Source organism: Eschrichtius robustus, chromosome 3 (genome assembly GCF_028021215.1).
Source record: "Eschrichtius robustus isolate mEscRob2 chromosome 3, mEscRob2.pri, whole genome shotgun sequence".
Taxonomy (NCBI): domain Eukaryota; kingdom Metazoa; phylum Chordata; class Mammalia; order Artiodactyla; family Eschrichtiidae; genus Eschrichtius; species Eschrichtius robustus.
The window spans coordinates 56538819-56556974 of record NC_090826.1 but is presented as its reverse complement, the minus strand read 5'-3'; the positions used below and the strand labels follow the sequence as shown (position 1 = coordinate 56556974).

At 42.5% G+C, this 18156-nt stretch overlaps 1 protein-coding gene across 1 annotated transcript; it reads right to left on the bottom strand.

The window, feature by feature from the left end:
• Positions 1-5723: 5723 nt before the first annotated feature.
• Positions 5724-17220, bottom strand: LEPROT (leptin receptor overlapping transcript). Its single transcript, XM_068540053.1, has 4 exons — positions 17130-17220; positions 12113-12188; positions 10878-11064; positions 5724-7539 (listed from the first exon to the last, which is right to left on the bottom strand). Exons 1-4 carry the CDS (start codon positions 17143-17145, stop codon positions 7423-7425), a joined length of 396 nt encoding a protein of 131 aa, XP_068396154.1. The 5' UTR covers positions 17146-17220; the 3' UTR covers positions 5724-7422.
• Positions 17221-18156: the final 936 nt, after the last annotated feature.

Sequence of the window (18156 nt, the reverse complement as noted above, 5' to 3'; positions counted from 1 at the left end):
ATTTACCTACTACACAATTCACCTTTTTAAAGTGTACAGCCCAATGACTTGTAGTATATTCAAAAGCTGTGCAATCATCACCGCTAATTCCAAATCATTTTCATCACCACAAAAAGAAACCCATACCCATGAGCAGTCATTCTTCATTACCCCTTCCTGCAGCCCCTGGCAACTACATAACTACACTCTTTCTGTTTATTCTGGACATTTCATATAAATAGAATTATATAATATATGGGCTTTTGTGACTGTTTTTTTCCCACTTAACATGATGTTTTCAAGGTTCATACATGTTGTAGCATTTATCAACACTTCATCTCTTTTTATGGCTGAAAAATATTCCATTGTATGGATAGACCACATTATCCATTCATCAGTTGATAGACATTTGGATTGTTTCTACTTTCCAATTTGGGCTATTATGAATAATGCTGCTATGAACATTTGTATTCAAGTTTTTGTGTGATATATGTTGTCATCTCTCTTGGGTATGTGCCTAGGAATGGATTTGCTGGCTTGTATGGTAACTCAATGTTTAACATCTTGAAGAACTTCCAAAATTTTCTGTAGTGGCTACACCATTTTATATTTCCACCAGCAATTTACAAGGGCTCTGACTTTATCCTATCCTTGCTAACACTTGTTATTGTCTGTCTTTTTGATTCTTGCTATTCTAGTGGATGTGAAGCTCATACTGGTTTGGATTTCCATTTCCCTGATGTCTAATGATGTTGAGCATCTTTTCATGTGCTTATTGGCCATTTGCACATCTTTGGAGAAATACCTATTCAGAATCTGTGTCTATTTTTCAACTGGTTTGTCATTTTTCTATTGAAGTGGGATGAGATGTCAGTGGAGCAGAGGGGTGACATGATCTGATTTACATTTTACAGGCTCACTCATGCTGCTCTGTTGAAACCAGCCTTAAGTGGGAAAAGGGCAAAAGCAGGGAATCAGTTAGGAGGTTAGTGCAATAACCCAAGTAAGACCATACTGTCTTGAACCACTGGTAGCAGCAAAGGTATGAGAAGTGTTTTGATTCCAGATACATTTTGAAGCTAGAAGCAACACAATTTCCTGATGGAGTGCCTGGGGGATGTGCAGGAATGAGATGTTCTAAAACACTCCAGGTCTTTTGTTCTGGAGAACCGGGAATAATAGGAAGTGTCAGGAGTTTTGATTTTGGACATGCTAAGTTTGAGATGCCTATTAGGCATCCGAGTGGAGAGATGATGTTGGCAGTCAGATATACAATTCTGGGATTTAGAGAAGTCTGGGCTGGAGATTAACATGTGTGAGCCAGCTGCCTAGAAAAGGTAAAGCCATGAGACAGCATGAGATAATCAAGTCAGTGAGTGTAGATACAGAATAGGAAAGGTTTTTGTTGAATTAATGAAAAGCTGACTCTTTGATGTATGTTTTACATATATGTGTGTTATAATTTTCTATTAACTAAACTTCAACTTAGGTTTGTGGGAAGGGTATTAATCCTGTAGTGACTTATGCCACTAATTAGCGCTCATAAATATGTTTTATGTGACACCTTGCATTCATCCCTCAAAGATAGGTCCAAAAAGTCCCATCTTCAAACAGCCTGTGTATCTTCCCCACAACCTTCAACTTCCCCTTATTGACAAGCTGCAGAAAAAGAGGAGATAAATGTTGATGCCAGTGTTTGGTGGGGACCCTCTGTTTCAGAGCCTCTAGCTAGGTGCTCTCAGAGTGACGGAAAACCTCCATGACATGAGAGACATGCACAGGCAAAGTGGGTAGATTACAGAGGTGCTCTATAGCACAGTGTGGGGACGTGGGCTATAGAGCATCAGCTTGGGTACCACTGTAAGACCCCATGGCAAATACTAAGTGTGGTACCTTGAGTAAATCAAAGAGCATCGCCAAGGAACAGCAAATGGTGAGGCTGCAGCAGTGATGGTTAGAAGCGCTGGAGAATTCTGGATTTGTCAGAGGAACAAGCATACAGTTTTGGGAGCAGGGCTGTAAGAATCATGAAACTTTACAGAATATGGTGACAAAATTTGTTTCTCAACTGCACAGGACATGAAAGTATTGAGGCAGAAGCATGGATGTGCATTTATGCTTTAAATTATTAAATGAAATAATTATCCAGCTAAGGTTGAATTGATGGTTTTATTGTTTAATTATTCTGAGGACAAAAAAAATGAATGAGCAACTTTTGATTTAATAATATCTAATAATTAATTTGGAAGTGTGAGAAACTGCTATAAATAACCAATTTCAGGACTTCCCTGGTGGTCCAGTGGATCAGACTCCACGCTCCCAAGGCAGGGGGGCCCAGGTTCAAACCCAGCTCGGGGAAATAGATCCCACATGCATGCTGCAAGTAAGAGTCCGCATGCCGCAACTAAGGAGTCCTCATGCCACAACTAAAAAGATCCTGCGTGTCTCAACTAAGGCCTGGCGCAGCCAAAATAAATAAATAAATAAATAATTTTAAAAATTATCCAGTTTTGATAAAGAGATAAGTCAACAGTGAAGAGCTACTATGTGCCATGTCTTCAGTTGTGTTCTTTCCCAAGTGAGTAATCTCAAGATTAAGACCACTTTGCCTATATGCCCAGTATTGAAGATGAATCCTTGTTTCAAAATGGTCATCTATTAATTTTGCACTATGCCCGTGTGACTACAGGGGAATGAACTGAAATTCATTTTCTACAAAGTTACACTTTTAAAAAATGTGGGGAAAGGCTGGAAATTTTAATTCTTTGCACCTTTTTTTCTTTTTTTAAAAACAGACATTTGTTTCCTATTTCAGCAAAAACAAAGAAGAGGAGGAGGAAACTTGACTGATAACCTAAATGGAAATTTTTAAGAGCCATTGTAGGAAGAAAAGAAAATAACTTTCCAGTTATGATTACTGGATAACAGATAAGACCTTTTTATTTACATTTAGCTGATCAAAAAAATAGGCAAGTATTTTTAAAAAAAATCTCAAGACAGAAGATGCTGTGTTTAAATAACAGGTACATGATTTCTCCAGACACATCCATTCTCAGCCCCAGACAAGGTCTCTCAATGCATCCAGCGTGCTTTTTCTAAATGAAAATTCATATATACAAGCCCTTGGACCAGAGAAGCTTCCTTGAGAACTATTTTTTCTTATGGGCATTTTACAGTGATGTTGGTATAACCAAATTTCTACTAAGAATTTAACTTTACGCTTAGTTGGGCAATACAACGAAATATGTAGCTCAGTTTCTTTATAATCTAACTAACTGCCTCAATCCACCTGTAAAACATCAGATCTTCCCCAAATGCTCTGTGTATAAGGGGGACACGTTACTCCTTAAGCAGTACTTTACATGTGTGCATTCTTCACTGTAGTGCACAAAATGACTCTTCAGAATATGTACAGCACTTTTTTAAAGTGTTGACTTTTTCTCTCTTTTCTAAAACAGCAAATTCTTGATTAACCATGTCCCACACAACAACCTTCAATCCTGGGATGTTAGCAAAGCTGTAACTAGGGACTCGATTCCTCCCGGTTACACACATTCTTGGACTACTTCTATCAACCACAATAAATATGGGCTCAAAACTAGACAAATTCCCCAAGTTTAATTAAGACTATCCAAACAAAAACACTGGGGAAAGAAATCTGCTGGTCTCCTTTCCAAATATAATGCATCCCAAAGTAAAATATAAAAGTTTTAGTTTAATAATGTACATAAAAGTCTTTGTTCAAGTATAAATGACAAGCTTGATTTTAAAGGAAATCACCCTCTGGTGGCGCAGCTGGAGGAAGAAAAAAAAAAGAAAGAAAATCATCCCCATCATATGTATACAATTGCATTCTAAAGCAATCTTGGGGACCTTGCACACCGTGTTTGGGGTCACATGTCACTGCTCTACTCCAGGAACATGGTCACATGAAAGCAGATTGTAACTCATGAGTTATTATACACTGGGATTTTTGCAAATAAGGTACTTCATGAGGCAGAATGGCGAAAAGGACATTTAAATGCAGAACTTATATTCATCTACAGGAATAATATTTCCCAGTTGTGAACTAATTACTATGCTTGGAAAATGCTAGCATCCTCATAAATATTTTGGTTAAATTATGGTGCAAAACCTGAATTTTGCAAACTTCGAAAAGGCACATTTTTGTGACATCTCCTAAGCATTTCTCTGAGAGCCTAAGCAATGCTATTAACTTCATGAAACATTTCACTCTCTAGAAGAGTCTTCATCAAGAAGATGCCTCAGAGGTAAAGACTTCCTGAGGACTGTAAGAAAAATCTGTGGGTTCATTAAGTGGAGGAAAAGAAACAACTATGAAATGTAGGACCAGCTGAGAACTCACCGTGAGGAAGGGATGAAGTGTGATAGGCTTGCTCCTGGCCCAAAATATTACTATCCTTCTATAAACTGCTGGAATGCTTTTTTCACTTTACTGTGGAACATTGCCATTTCTGCGAATGGGTTCCAAGGCATGCCCTTGTAAAAATGCAGCTGCAACCCAGCGTGGTAACTGCACGAGGCAGGTATGGATGTGTTCCAGATGTGGGGAAGATGATCACAGTCATTCATTCTTTCTGGGAAAGAGTATGAACCGACTGCTTTCTCCTTAAACATCACAAGATATCAGCTCTACTAAGAAAACTGATTGGTAAGAGTAGCAAGGTGGGTGATTTGGGAATATGAAGAACCCTGGGAGGTGGGGCAGGCTAAGAGGAGGCCTCCGAGTCAGGAGAGGAGGCCAGCAAACATCACAGGTTTAATGGACCCCAAGGGCATTAGGCGATAGAGAGGGCTGCAAAAATTGAAGTAAGAAAGACCTTGTTCTTAGGAAAGGAGGTGGAAATTTACACTTTTCTTCCTTCAAACTGTTCACACTACCCTGTTGCCAAGATCCAAAACTCAGGCAGGTACCTTGAGTATTAAAGGTCAGCTATGTTAGGGTTTAGCCTTCCTCAGAAGGCTTGGCCTGGTAACCCATGGTAGCATGATTGTTTCCATGGGAAAAGTGTTTCAAAGTGTAAGCCAGTTGTTTGGAACACGACAGAGAATCTCTTCATAAGATTACTCACTTCTGGGCAATTCTTTATGTGCATTATCAGTTTTAGAATGTAATCAATGTGTTTTGAATCTCCAAAATATATTCTGTGGTATATAGAAAACAAATGAACCTTTTATAAGGAATTTTAAAATGCCCGACATTTGTGTTACCGAGATGAAACTTTTGTACCGTACATTCATATACAGCAATACTCCCTACTGACATTTATTACTTAAATGATATAGGTGCTGCAGAATAAATGTCTCTGTTCCATACATATAGCAAATCCAATAATCTATCACTTTGATAAACCATTCCATTAGTAGGGAATAACTACAAATATTCTATACGCAAGTACTTTATATCATTCTGGAAATACAATCAAGAGGCAATGCTTTAGGGCTACACATTAAGGCTACCTTGGTTATTTAAAATGTGTATAAGCAACAAGGGCACTTTTGCAAAAGGTAGTATAAATTAAACAGTATCTCCATCTTAGGAAAAGAAAAGCTATTACAAGCCAACTACACATCCAAAATGGTATCTTACAACTTCCTGCTATTATTCTAATGCAGGACAGATTATTGCTCACAACTGCACATTTCAGAACACAAAGAAATTTTCATATTTTTGTTACCTTTTAAGCAAGGTGACGTCAGAATAAAAACTTTTAAAATTAAGCTTTTTTTTCTGTTAAAGTAAAATTTATTACAATACAGTAAGTGCAAGTGTTATTAAAAATGCTGGTTAAAATTATAAAGTGTCTATATAATTTTTCTAATATAAATATTGGAAATAACAACTTTAACAGTTCTATACGTACATAGTACACTGAAAACATAAAATCATGCACAAGGCTAAAATATCACTTTGCATATTATCCTTTTAGGTATCACTCTTGTCTTCTCCTGATCCCAGCATCATTCCAGAATATGAAGGGGTTACAAACTTCAAGGTTTCAGTGTTTTGAATGTATGTCTGTTATCACACATTAACAATGCTTTAAAATCATTCCTTATATTCTAATCACGTGGTTCTAGTTCCCATATTTCCCTTTCTCGATAGGCCTTGGACAAAAAGTTGAGCTAGAAAACCTGTGATTACAGGACCCAGCATGACATGAATTTTCAATGATTCATTTAAAAGTGGCATAAAGTGTTTCATATATACATATATATATATATATATATATATATATATATATTTTAAAAGTCCTACAGGACATGAAAGACAAGTACATCACATGTAAATAAAATTAAGCAGCTCACCCTCTGCTTGCTTACTTGGCTCCACGTCTCTATAGAAAGGAGAAGCCGAGCCATGAAGAAGACAGGGCAAATCAGAACTGCTGGGAGTGTGTGTGTTTGGGGGTGCTGGTGAAGGTGGGTGGGCAGCAGCCCAGGGAAGGAACTGGGGAGAAATGTCAGATTATGAAGGGAAATCAAATGGCGTTACTTATCCATTCTTCCCCATCCTGCTAAAGCAGGGCCCGGTTCCAGCCCAGCCTCCCTCCCCTGCCTCCCAGTGGGGGATCTGTCCCCCCAGCACTGTGAAGGCAGCCACTGCCTTTCAGACAATGTGAAGTCATAGCTGCTCCCTACTGAGAACACTTCACAAATTTGAGGAACAGGCTATAAAGTATAGGTTTGGACATTTCACAAATACCAAGGATAGTCTGAAGTCGGCCTCAACATATGAGGGGCAGGGGAAACAGTTTTTACAAGCAGCTAACGCCCAGAGAGGCTAAGGGGTTCAGCCAAGGGGAAGGCAATGTTTCTTCCTTCATGACAGCGCTTCTCAGACTTTAATGTGCCTGCGATTCACTTGGGGTCTCATCAAAATGTATTAGGTTGAGGATGGGGCCCCAGACGCTGCACCTGTGATAAGCTCCTATGCAGCACGCTTCGAGATGCTGATGTTCTTGGTCTATGGACCACACTTGGAGAAGCAAGAGTCCACAACATAAAGAGGGAGCCGCCTCTGTCTCTCTGGGCCACAGGTATATCTTGGAAGTCCTGGGCAGAGCTGAGACAGCCCCAGCGCTATGTGCCCACTCAAGCACATCCCCGGGCCAAAGGTGGAGATGCAGCACACTGAGTGAGCAACTGCCTACAAGACTGTGTTAACATATTTTCTGAGAGCACCATGACTATATGAAAAGCTAAACAAATAACATAATTCAACTTGAGTAAATGGAGAGGTCTACTGGCTGGGAATAAAACTAACCTTGTCCCCATGTAGTCCTCCTTAAAGAGAACATGATTACAAAGGTATAAAGAAACAGTGTATTAAATTTCATGGTAAAAGGCCACATGTGCACACATATACATACAGTATGAATTCTAAGAAATTAAATGCATTTTATCAGAATAAAGCACGTGCTACCACTGCTCCCAGCTAAAATCATCTCCTCTTCCAAATACAAGGAAAAAACCTTGAATTGTAAGGAAAATCACTGCATTGCCTGCCAGCACCAGGCCACAGGCTCCCCACTTGATCTGAAACACAAAAAAAGAGGATTAAATCTTTACTTTCTTTATACTGTACTCTTTGCAAATCTGTTATTTTCTGCTTTAGAAACATCCAATTAAATATTACATAAAACTGCTAAAAGGCTTAATAATCTAATAGACAGGAGAGAGGGAACTGTTCAGTAATTAGTCTAATTACTTCGTGATGCTTATTAATTAAGTCTGGTATCATCCTTAACGTTTTCCCCATTAGACATATTTCTCTACTTGTTTTCAGTAGACAATGACTGCCTTAAGTAAAATACATGAAGCAAGATTACAAAGGGTCCAATTACAATATTGGGTACTGAAAGTTCTGTATGTACTGCCTTCTTTCATGAAAATAGGAATTGGAGAGTTACAGATTGATTTGTTTCTTTTCTAGGCAAGAAAAGGTTTTAAATAATACTCTGCATGCAAATAAAAAGAGCTTTCCAGCAGGGCAGATAGTTTTCCAGAGGCACATTTGGGGATGAGAGTTCCCTCTAGTGGGCATTTTTTGTTTTAATTTAACAAATAGAAAACAACAATGAAAGTTTCCTCATAAAACGTGATGCAGTATTTGAAAGGTAAAAATAGAAATCTTTAGGGCAAAATTTAAGAAGTACTAGTCTAAGGCACAAGAAGAATAAGATCATGAAAATATGACATCTAAAACCTTCCACGTGGACTTCCCTGATGGCGCAGTGGTTAAGAATCTACCTGCCAACGCAGGGACGGGTTTGATCCCTGGTCCAGGAAGATACCATATGCCGCGGAGCAACTGAGCCTGCACACCGCAACTACTGAAGCCCATGCGCCGCAACTGCTGAGCCCGCGTGCTGCAACTACTGAAGCCCGCGCTCCTAGAGCCCGTGCTCCGCAACAAGAGAAGCCACTGCAATGAGAAGCCTACGCACTGCAATGAAGAGTGGCTCCCGCTCGCTGCAACTGAAGCCCACACGCAGCAACGAAGACCCAACATAGCCAAAAATAAATTTTAAAAAACCAAAAAACAAAAAAATTCCATGCTTCTGTTATCTAGACAGAGTTCAAACTGGCTTGGCATTCCAGACCCTTCCCAGCCAGGCTTCCCCGGCCTTTCTGTCCTCAATCTCAACCACTCCCTTTTTGCTCCATCATATTGCACTGCTCTTTATTCCACATACTGCATTTTTGCACTTGGGTGCCATTCCATACAATAGCCTTCCCTACTTTACTCAAAACATTATTCATCCTTAGAGGCCACATCAAGTGCCAGTTGTAATTTCTCTCTTCTCGGTGCTCCTATGGCATACTGATCATGTTTTAATGACCACACCTGGTATATTTTTAGTACACTTGCCCATCAGGCTAGTTTCTGTGCTCTTTGAGAACAGAGACAGTATCTGGTTCTTATTCCTAGTGTCCTACAAATAGCATATGCTCCAAAGATGTTTACTGCATGAATAAATAACACTTGTGCAGATCTGATATTCAATGCCCCAAGTAAGAGTTTCATGAAGTTGAAACAGTATGTCATTGTGGGAAATAAAAGCAAATAGTATGAAAGACAGTGAATGTCAAAGAACTGAATAAATTATACCCATAATGTGTATTTCAGAGACAAAAAGAAAATTTTTATATTGGATATTGATGAAATAAAGTGCATATTTTATGTCAAGACCAGAAAAAATTAAACATAAAATTTTTCTCTGCCTGTTTGGGCCTCCTCCCTCCCCTTCAGTGTGTACTGTGCATCTGCATTAACCAGACTTCCTTCGGAGATAACTTTCCTTTTTAATCTCATAAAGGGTCACAAGTGCTTAGGAGATAACCTTCCTTCTTAATCCTGTAAGGGGCCACGATTACCCATGACCCACTACTTACTTCATACATGCCAATCTGGATTGTGTAAACTGTCAATAGTATGTCATTTGACATATAACCATTTGTCTCTAAAACTTATGTAACTGTGCTTTGATCTCTAACATGTGGAACAGTCATCTTCCGGGTTATGATCCTCAGGTCGGCTCAAATAAAATTTTCCATTTCTTTTTTAGGTCGATGATTGATTAATTTTTTTCTTCAACAATATGAAGATGTCATCTTATTCACTGTATCTTCTAGTAGCTGTATAGTTGTCCCTCAGTATATGCCTATTGTGTTGAGGATTGTGTCTATGATCCTATTTGCAGGAGAAGAATTCGATATGTTGTGATTTATAATAAGAATTTGGTCTTTGTCCCCATTTCTTGCACAGAGCTTCTAAAACCCTTGGAATTTCCTAAGTGATGAGAGTGGTAAAGGTGACTTTTTTTATGTGAATGAGGTAACTTTGGAAAGCCCCTAAGGATGGAAGCCGGTTGCAGGAGGAGACAACCATGTGACTAGACAGTTAGAACTTTCAGTTCCTTCCCCCAACCTCCAGGGAGAGGGGGCTAGGGGGCTGGAGGTTGACTCGATCTCCAGTGGCCAATGGTTTGATCCATCATGCCTGTGTAACGAAGCCTTCATAAAAACTCAAAAGGATGGGATTCGGAGAACTTCCAGGTTGATGATTTGCTGATTTGGGGAAAGTGGTACCCTCAGAGAGGTCATGGGAGCTCCATGGTCTTTCCCCACACCTTGCCCTATGCATCTCTACCATCTGGCTGCTTCTCAGTTATATCCTTTTACAACAAACCGGGAATCCAGTGAGTAAATGGGTTCCCTGAGTTCTAACAAATTAATCGAACCCAAGGAGGGGGCCATGGGAACCCCTGATTTATAGCCAGTCAGTCAGAAGCACAGGTAACAAGCTGGACCTGTGACTGGCATCTGAAGAGGGAGGCAGTCTTGTGGGACTGAGCCCTGAACCAGTGGAATCTGCTGCTATCTCCAGGCAGACAGAGTCAGAATTGAGCACACCTGTAGGACCCCAGCTGGTGTGGAAGAACTGCTCCTCAGTGGTGTGGGGAACACCCCCCCCCGACCCCCCCCCACACACATACACACATTGGAATTAGGTGATCAGGGCCCCTTTTGATGTTGACTTTGGAACTAGAAGAGTATTGCTATAGTAGTCTCTGGATGGCCCTACAATAAAAGGTAAGGATTTCAGAACAAGTCTAGAAAATAGCTTACAGTAGAAAAAGCAAGAAATCACTTGGTCTGGCTAAAAGTTGTAAGAGAAACAAAGAAAGCATTTTGCAAACATGGGCAAGATACTGACAGGTATCTCTAAATTGGGGGAATAGAGAAACTAAAAATATGCCTGGCCTTGAGGATTAAGTCGAAGCAGGGGAAATGAAATTTGTGGTTCCAGACGCAGGCCTGTGGAGTAAACTCAGCAATAACTGGGCAAAACAATAGATAACAGAACTTACCACGGCCACACGAGCAAGAATAACAGGAAATCCAAAGGCAGAAACAACAATTCCGGTAGTGAAAAAATAAGCCAGTTCCCGACAGGCACTACTTGTTGCATCGGAGTCATATGTTGCTCGTTTGGCAATGAAATAGGGGATGGGAGAGATGGCATGGAATATCAGGACAAACAAGGGCCAGTAAACACTGTTGGTTGCACCCAGAAGAAACCCAAAAGGAAAAGTTACAGTTACATCATAATTAAAGATATAGTACTGTTTCAAAGTTAATATTACTTTAAATGTCTAGGTCAACGATTATTTTCAGTTGTCACTATTAATACAAGAGATGATTTCTACCAGGAACAGCTAAGAAGTAGCGATCATTAAAAATTACTAGTCCATTTATCTGCAGATAACTTATATTGTGTTAAGAAACAACTACACAATGTAAAATCTAGAATCTTTATTGTTTTCTGTATTATTGAGCTGTAATTTCTCTAGGGACAGAATCTTAACTTAGCATCGTTGCTTTCCCTATAGAACATAGCACAGTGCCTTGCACATGCTAATTCCATAGAGATCTTTGGAGTGCATGCAGGTGGAAACTTTCACTTGCTTGGAATAAAACCCAGATTCCTTGCCCTGGCCTACAAAGCCTCACACGATTTAGCCAATTTCTTCCATTCATTCTGTGCCATCTTCCCTTCGTTCTCTCAATCTGTAGCCACACCAGCCTTTCTGTTCCTTAAATACTCCCTCTGCCTGAATGCCCTCCCCTGCCTCATCAAGCCTGATAAGCTTATTTATCCACCAAGTCTCAGCTTAAAGACAACCTCTTCTATGCAGCCCTCCCTGACTCTCCCAGGGAAACTCAGATTTATTTTCTCAAAGCTCTCACTGTACCTTGTACACATCTCTACTAGAGCTGTCAGCTTACTGACTGGACTGTTTTCCTGTCTCTCACTCATAACTAGAATTGTAAGCTCCTTGAAGACAGGACTGTGTCTCTTCATTCTTGTGTCACCAGCTGGTCCAGAGGAGGTTTTCAATAAATGCTCATTAAATGAATACATCAATTTTAAGAAGAGCTTTTGTCTGCACAAATACAAGTGACCCAGGATGGGACTGGGTTCATAATTTGGACTTCATTAACTCATTGGTTAGAGCTTGGTGCTAAACTGACCAAACTCCCTCATACCCATACTAACAGTGACAAAGACACGAAAACAATAGTTCTTTTGGAAATAACTTACCCATAATCCTCTAAGGCACATCCCAGCATAAGAAAAGTCAGCCCAATAGCCCCACTGAAGGATAATGCCACAAGAGCTGTGAAAAATAAAACCAAGAGTTATAGGTCCCAGTGGTTGTCAGGGACTGGGGGGGGGGGGGGAGAGGAATGGGGAGGGACTCTTTTGGGGTTGATGAAATGTCCTGGAATCAGAAAGTAGTAATGGTTGCACAACCTCGTGTATATACTAAAACCCACAGAATTTTACACTTTAAAAAGGTTAATTTTATGACATGTGAATTATATCTCGATTTTAAATGTTTTAATAAAAAAAAAGAATGCAGTGATTTACTTATTTCATTGGTTGATGTTACATTTGACTAGCAAATGACCACCTATGTGCACCATTTTTAAATCATCAGGTGGCGGAAGAGCTCAAGCCTTTCCAGTACTCAACCCCAATCTAACGTATGAATTCCCTCTATATTTGTCCCAAGAGCCAGCCAGCCAGTTGATACAACTCCACTGAAGGGAAACTCACCACCACCTGAGGCAGGTCATTTCATTCTGATAGTTTTTAAATGCTGAAAACACTTTTTCCTTAAATTGAACCCCAAACTGCCTCCTAGCAATATATACCCTTTGATCATTGTGCCCCCCAAACCACAGTGCTTCAAGTATTTGAAGATTGGTGCTTCCCAATTAGTGTCCCCTGAATATTTATTCCCTGCATCTGTTACACTAATCTTTGAGGAGGCAGGAACATACTTGTTTTGTCCACTGCTGAGTGGGAGACGGAATTTGAGTTGTTAAAAAATCTTGAGCTCTGAGTCACCAACATGGGTTCAAATCTTAACTCTGTCACTGACTGGTTGTGTGACCTTGGGTAGAAGGTGAACCTCTTTAAATCCGATTTTTCACCTGTAAAATGCGAATAATGGTGCCACCTTATTAGGGAGTTTATGGGAATCAAATGAGATAATCTATGTAAAGTGCTTGGATGTGCTTTGATAAAGGTAGCAATCAAAAGCACAGGACACTGAATTATCCAAATATTCCTCTGAAAAAAAACCATAATACTCAAAATTTGTCACTGACTGAACTAATTAACATTTTGATTGCTTCCTTTTACTTTAAAGGCAATTTGGGGAGACTTCTATAGGCAGATACCAAGGTGATTTTAAAACATCTGGGAGTACACAGATGTTAGGGGACAAGGAAGCACCGTCAGTTTTATATATTTTTCCATTTAGCACATGTCACTTTTGGAAAAAAAAATGTACAAAAGTAACTTGTCCCATATTGTTTCATTACAGAGGATCTTTTCCTCATTGGCTTTGTCCCCTGCCTGTGCCTGATCACCTGCACGACTCTCTCCTCCGGGAGACCATGCAAAGCTAGGAATCACAGATCTCTTCCTTCTGTTCTGGGACACCAGTCACTCAGAGGTCACAACTATATCGCCAGTTGATGCTCTTTACCCCCCTTTTTCTTTTTCAGGAATTGCATCCTCGGCCATCTCTTAAACTTGGAGCTAACCAGGAATAGAATTTCATCTCTCTTGTCACTTCACACTCTTGCTGGGACATTGCATTCAACCCAAAGCTCCCTGGTACCACAAGGACCCAGCTACATCTGATGCTGCGGCCCAGAGTAGGTCCTAGGAGCTCGGCCTGCACCTCCAACTCCAATCTGGACTTCTGTGGGTAGCCAACAAGGACCTCAACTTCAACACGTGTAAAACTGAAACATCCCCACCTTCTCCTCCCAAACACACACTTCTTCCCTTTGAAGGTTCTATCTTCAAAGACCGACACCAACCCTACACTCCGTTTTCTAGAAAATCAGTAAGTCAAGGTGACTCAGTCTCCCAGACCTCACTCAAACACACTGCTAAAGACTGAGTGATTGGGCTTCCATGGTGGTGCAGTAGTTAAGAATCCATCTGCCAATGCAGGGGACATGAATTCGAGCCCTGGGCCAGGAAGATCCCACATGCCACGGAACAACTAAGCCCGTGCGCCACAACTACTGAGCCTGCACTCTAGAGCCTGCGAGACACAACTACTGAAGCCCGCAGGCCTAGAGCCGGTGCTCTGCAACAAGAGAAGCCACTGCAATGAGAAGACCGCACACCGTAACAAAGAGTAGCCCCCGCTCACCACAACTAGAGAAAGCCCATGCACAGCAACAAAGACCCAACTCAGCCAAAAATAAATAAATAAATAAATTTTTTTTAAAAAGTGACTGAGTGATTTTGTCCCTCCCCCCAAATTCATACATTAAATCCTAAAGTCCAATGAGATGATGTTAGGAGGTGATTAGGTCATGAAGGTGGAGCCCTCGTGAATGGGATTAGTACCCTTATAAAAGGGACTCCATAGAGCTTCCTTGCCCCTTCTGCCATGTGAGGACACAGCAAAAAGATGGCTGGCTAGGAACCAGGAAGCAAGTCTTCACCAGACAACAAATCTGCTGGCACCTTGATCTTGGAGATTCCAGCCTCTAGAACTAAGAAATAAACGTTGTTTAAGCCACCCAGCTTATGGTATTTTTGTCCTGGCAGTCCTAAAGGACTAAGACAACCACCTCTTCTCTTGTACCCTCAGCTACTGTCCCCGTGTAGACCCTATCATCTCATGCCTGCCTTCATTTCATGACTCTGCCAATCCATCCTCCACACAGCAGACAATGATGTCTCAAATACATAAAGCTGGTGTCACCCCTTCACAGTTGCTTTCACAGCCTATGAGTTGTTCTAGCACTGGAGGCACACCTCTGCCATTGTTCTAGCACTGGAAGTGCACCTCTGCCCCGCGTCACATGTTCTCTCCACTTGGAATAAACTCTGCCCTCACCCAATCCTTTGCCAGGTGAAGTCTTACTGATCTTTTTAGATTCAGATCAAGAATTGCCTCTTTTGCGAAAGTGGTCCCCTGCCTCCCTGGAGCAGGGTTCAGTAATCCCATCTGTATTAATTTCCTAGGGCTGCTATTAATAATGTACCACAAACTGGGTGGCTTAGAAGAACAGAAATTTATTCTCTGACAGTTCTAGGGGCTTGACACCTGCTCCCTCTGAAGGCTCTAAAGGAAGATTCCTTCCTTGCCTCTTCCTAACTCCTGGTAGTTGCCTGCAATCTTTGGTCCTCCCTGGCTTGCAGTTGCATCGTTGCAATTTCTGCCTCTGTCTTCATATGGTATTCTTCCTATATGTCTCCATGTCCAAATTTCCCTTTTCTTATAAGGACACTGGTCCTTGGGTTAGAGTCCAACTAATCCAAAATCATCCTAACTTGGTTACATCTGCAAAGACCCTATTTCCAAATAAGGTCAAATTCACAGATACTGGGGAGTTAGAACTTGAACATATTTGTTTGGGGGACACATTCAACCTACAACGCCATCTTTGTGCTCCCATTGTATCTGAGCACACCTTAGACATTTAAACAGTAACAATTATTTCCAGCTCTGTCAAACAACAATAACTTCTCATTTATCTTTTTATTCCAAGCCTCAGGCATACAGTAGTCCCTCTTTAAAAGTTGAATAATCTGCAAAAAGCTTCCTTTCCTTAGTCCTTTTCCATTTCATAGCCTATCTTCCTTGTTACTATATCACAATTTCTAACACATTCACACATAAACATTATTATGTGATAGTTTCCGGGCATGACTAAACACAGTGTAGTGCTGATACTTGTCATCTGCTTTCTGCATTGGCTTCAAATGGATATATTTCACAATGGACACTGTCCAAGTAAATCATGTTTACTAAATTAATGCCGAATATAAAAGTCAGCCAGAAATAATTTTAAAATGTGTCTGCTACTAACAGTTTCACACTCAGCTAAATTCCATAGTGAACACACACATGTGTACAAAGACACCCATACGCATGTTTACAGCACATATTGATTAACTGAAGAGGGAAGATCTTTGGGTACAAATATCAAGGATAGGAACTCCCACGTGGAAAGAGTTATGCTACTCTATTAAAAAGATTAGAAATCTAAGGGTGTCCTACCAAACCAACAGGAAGCCTTCCAATAACCTCTCCTACAACTGCCATTCCCCATTCCTCTGAAGGCAAATAGATGAGCGAACTGGTGTTCTTGGTACCCCTTTTTAAATCAACTGCCCCATTCAAAAACACGTACTGCACAAAGACCTACTGTATAGCACAGGGAACTATATTTAATATTTTGTAATAACCTATAAGGGAAGAGAATCTTAAGAATATATAATATACATATATAAACATATATATATATATCTGAACAGCTGTGCTGCAGACCTGAAACTAACACGATATTGTAAATCAACTACACTTGAATTTTAAAAAAAGTCCTGCACAAACACTACCTTCTTGTCTGTCCATAAATGAATAAACGCTGATGAAAGCAGCGATAAAATTCCACCTAATCTACTCTCCACAATTAAGACAAATACAGCATTTCAGGGCGCTTTCCGCTGACACCCGCCTGCAGCCAACTCTGCCCAATTGGAAGAATCATCGGGAACAACAGATTTAAGTGCCCCAATGCCGAGACAATGGCTCCTCTGGAAGAAACGGGAAACTCAGCGAAGCGGCAGGAAAAGGGAGGAGAGGCATTAGGGTGGACATGTCAGGAAGTGAAAGCCCAGTTTAAAACTCGGCAGAGGAGGGGGTGGGGGAACGCTCCCAGGAACTGGGAAGGAACCGGGGAGGTGATGCCCCCCGGGGTTAGCCGGGGTCTCCCAGGGAGGGACTGCTCCCGGCGAGGGCTCCGCCTGCAGCGACTCGGACACTCCGGGCAAAAGCGTGAAGGCTAGTATCCTTGCAGAAAAAGGGGTGAGGTTCCCCAAAACACGTCTCCACCCGTACCCCAAGGGGCGAAGGGAGCAGGAGGGTTGCTTCCCACCGGGAAAGGAGGGAAGGGTGGCAGGTCTGGGGGAGGCCGTTCCCCACCCACGCGCTGAAAGCGCAGCTCCAGGCTCAGCCCGGAGCCGAGGAGGCGATCCCACGGCAGGACCAGCGAGCCGGGGACCTCGGATGTACCTTTAACGCCCGCCATGTCTCCCGAGCTGGGGCCGCGGCTGCTTCCGGCTGCTTGCCACGGCCCCTGCCCCCGCCCAGGCCCGGTCCACGGCCGTACCTAGGGTGCCGAGCCCGCCCCGCCACGCAGAGCTCCGCCCCTGCCGGTTCCGATAGATCATCCCCACGGCTCAGCCACTCTGAGCCCCGCCCCTGCTGGTCTCCACCCCCGCCACTCAGAACCCGCCCCTGCCCGTCTCGATCGACAGTCCCCCAGGCCCAGCCACTCAGAGCCCCGCCCCTGAGGGTCCCGATCTTCGCCTCCCACCCGCCCCCCCACCCCCGGCCCAGTCACTCAGAGCCCCGCCCCTGCCGGTCCCCGCCCCCGCTACGCAGAGCCCCACCCCTGCCCGTCCCATTCTCCCCCTGCCCGGCCACCCAGAGCCCCGCCCCTGCCGGTCCGAGCCCGCCCCTGCCACTCAGAACCCGCCCTGCCCCGCAGAACCCCGCCCCTACCCCGATCACGCTGATAGGCTTGCCACGCAAACCCCCTCTCTCTCCGTAGCCGCGACTTTGCTCCACTAGTTCTCCTGCTAGGTCCTAAGCATCTGCCTAATCCCGGAACTGGCCCCACGCTCCTCTCTTCCATCTGTGGCTGGGACCCTCGCTCCGCCGAACCGCTAGGTACGCGGGCCCAGACGCTCCCCCGCAGCCCACTCGCGACGCGTCCAGCACGGCGCGGAAGGAATCTTTGCGTGAGGGTGGAGAAGATGGAGAGGGGACTCGGAAAGTTACAGTCGGTAGAGGAGGAAGGAATACCCTCTTCCTCTGGCATTACATTCTCGAACCCTAGCGTGCGTGTGCCTGTCTGCGTTTACGTAGCTGTGGCTATGGCGGAGGTAGGGATGGGGACACCAGAGAAGAGGCCCCGAAGATCCTGTTGTTGGTCTGGCCTTGCCTTGCTTCATACAAACTTGAGCACTTTTCGAACACTAGCGTTTTCTTCGTTACACCCTGGTTTATCTATAGAGACAAAAACCAATAAGCTGTT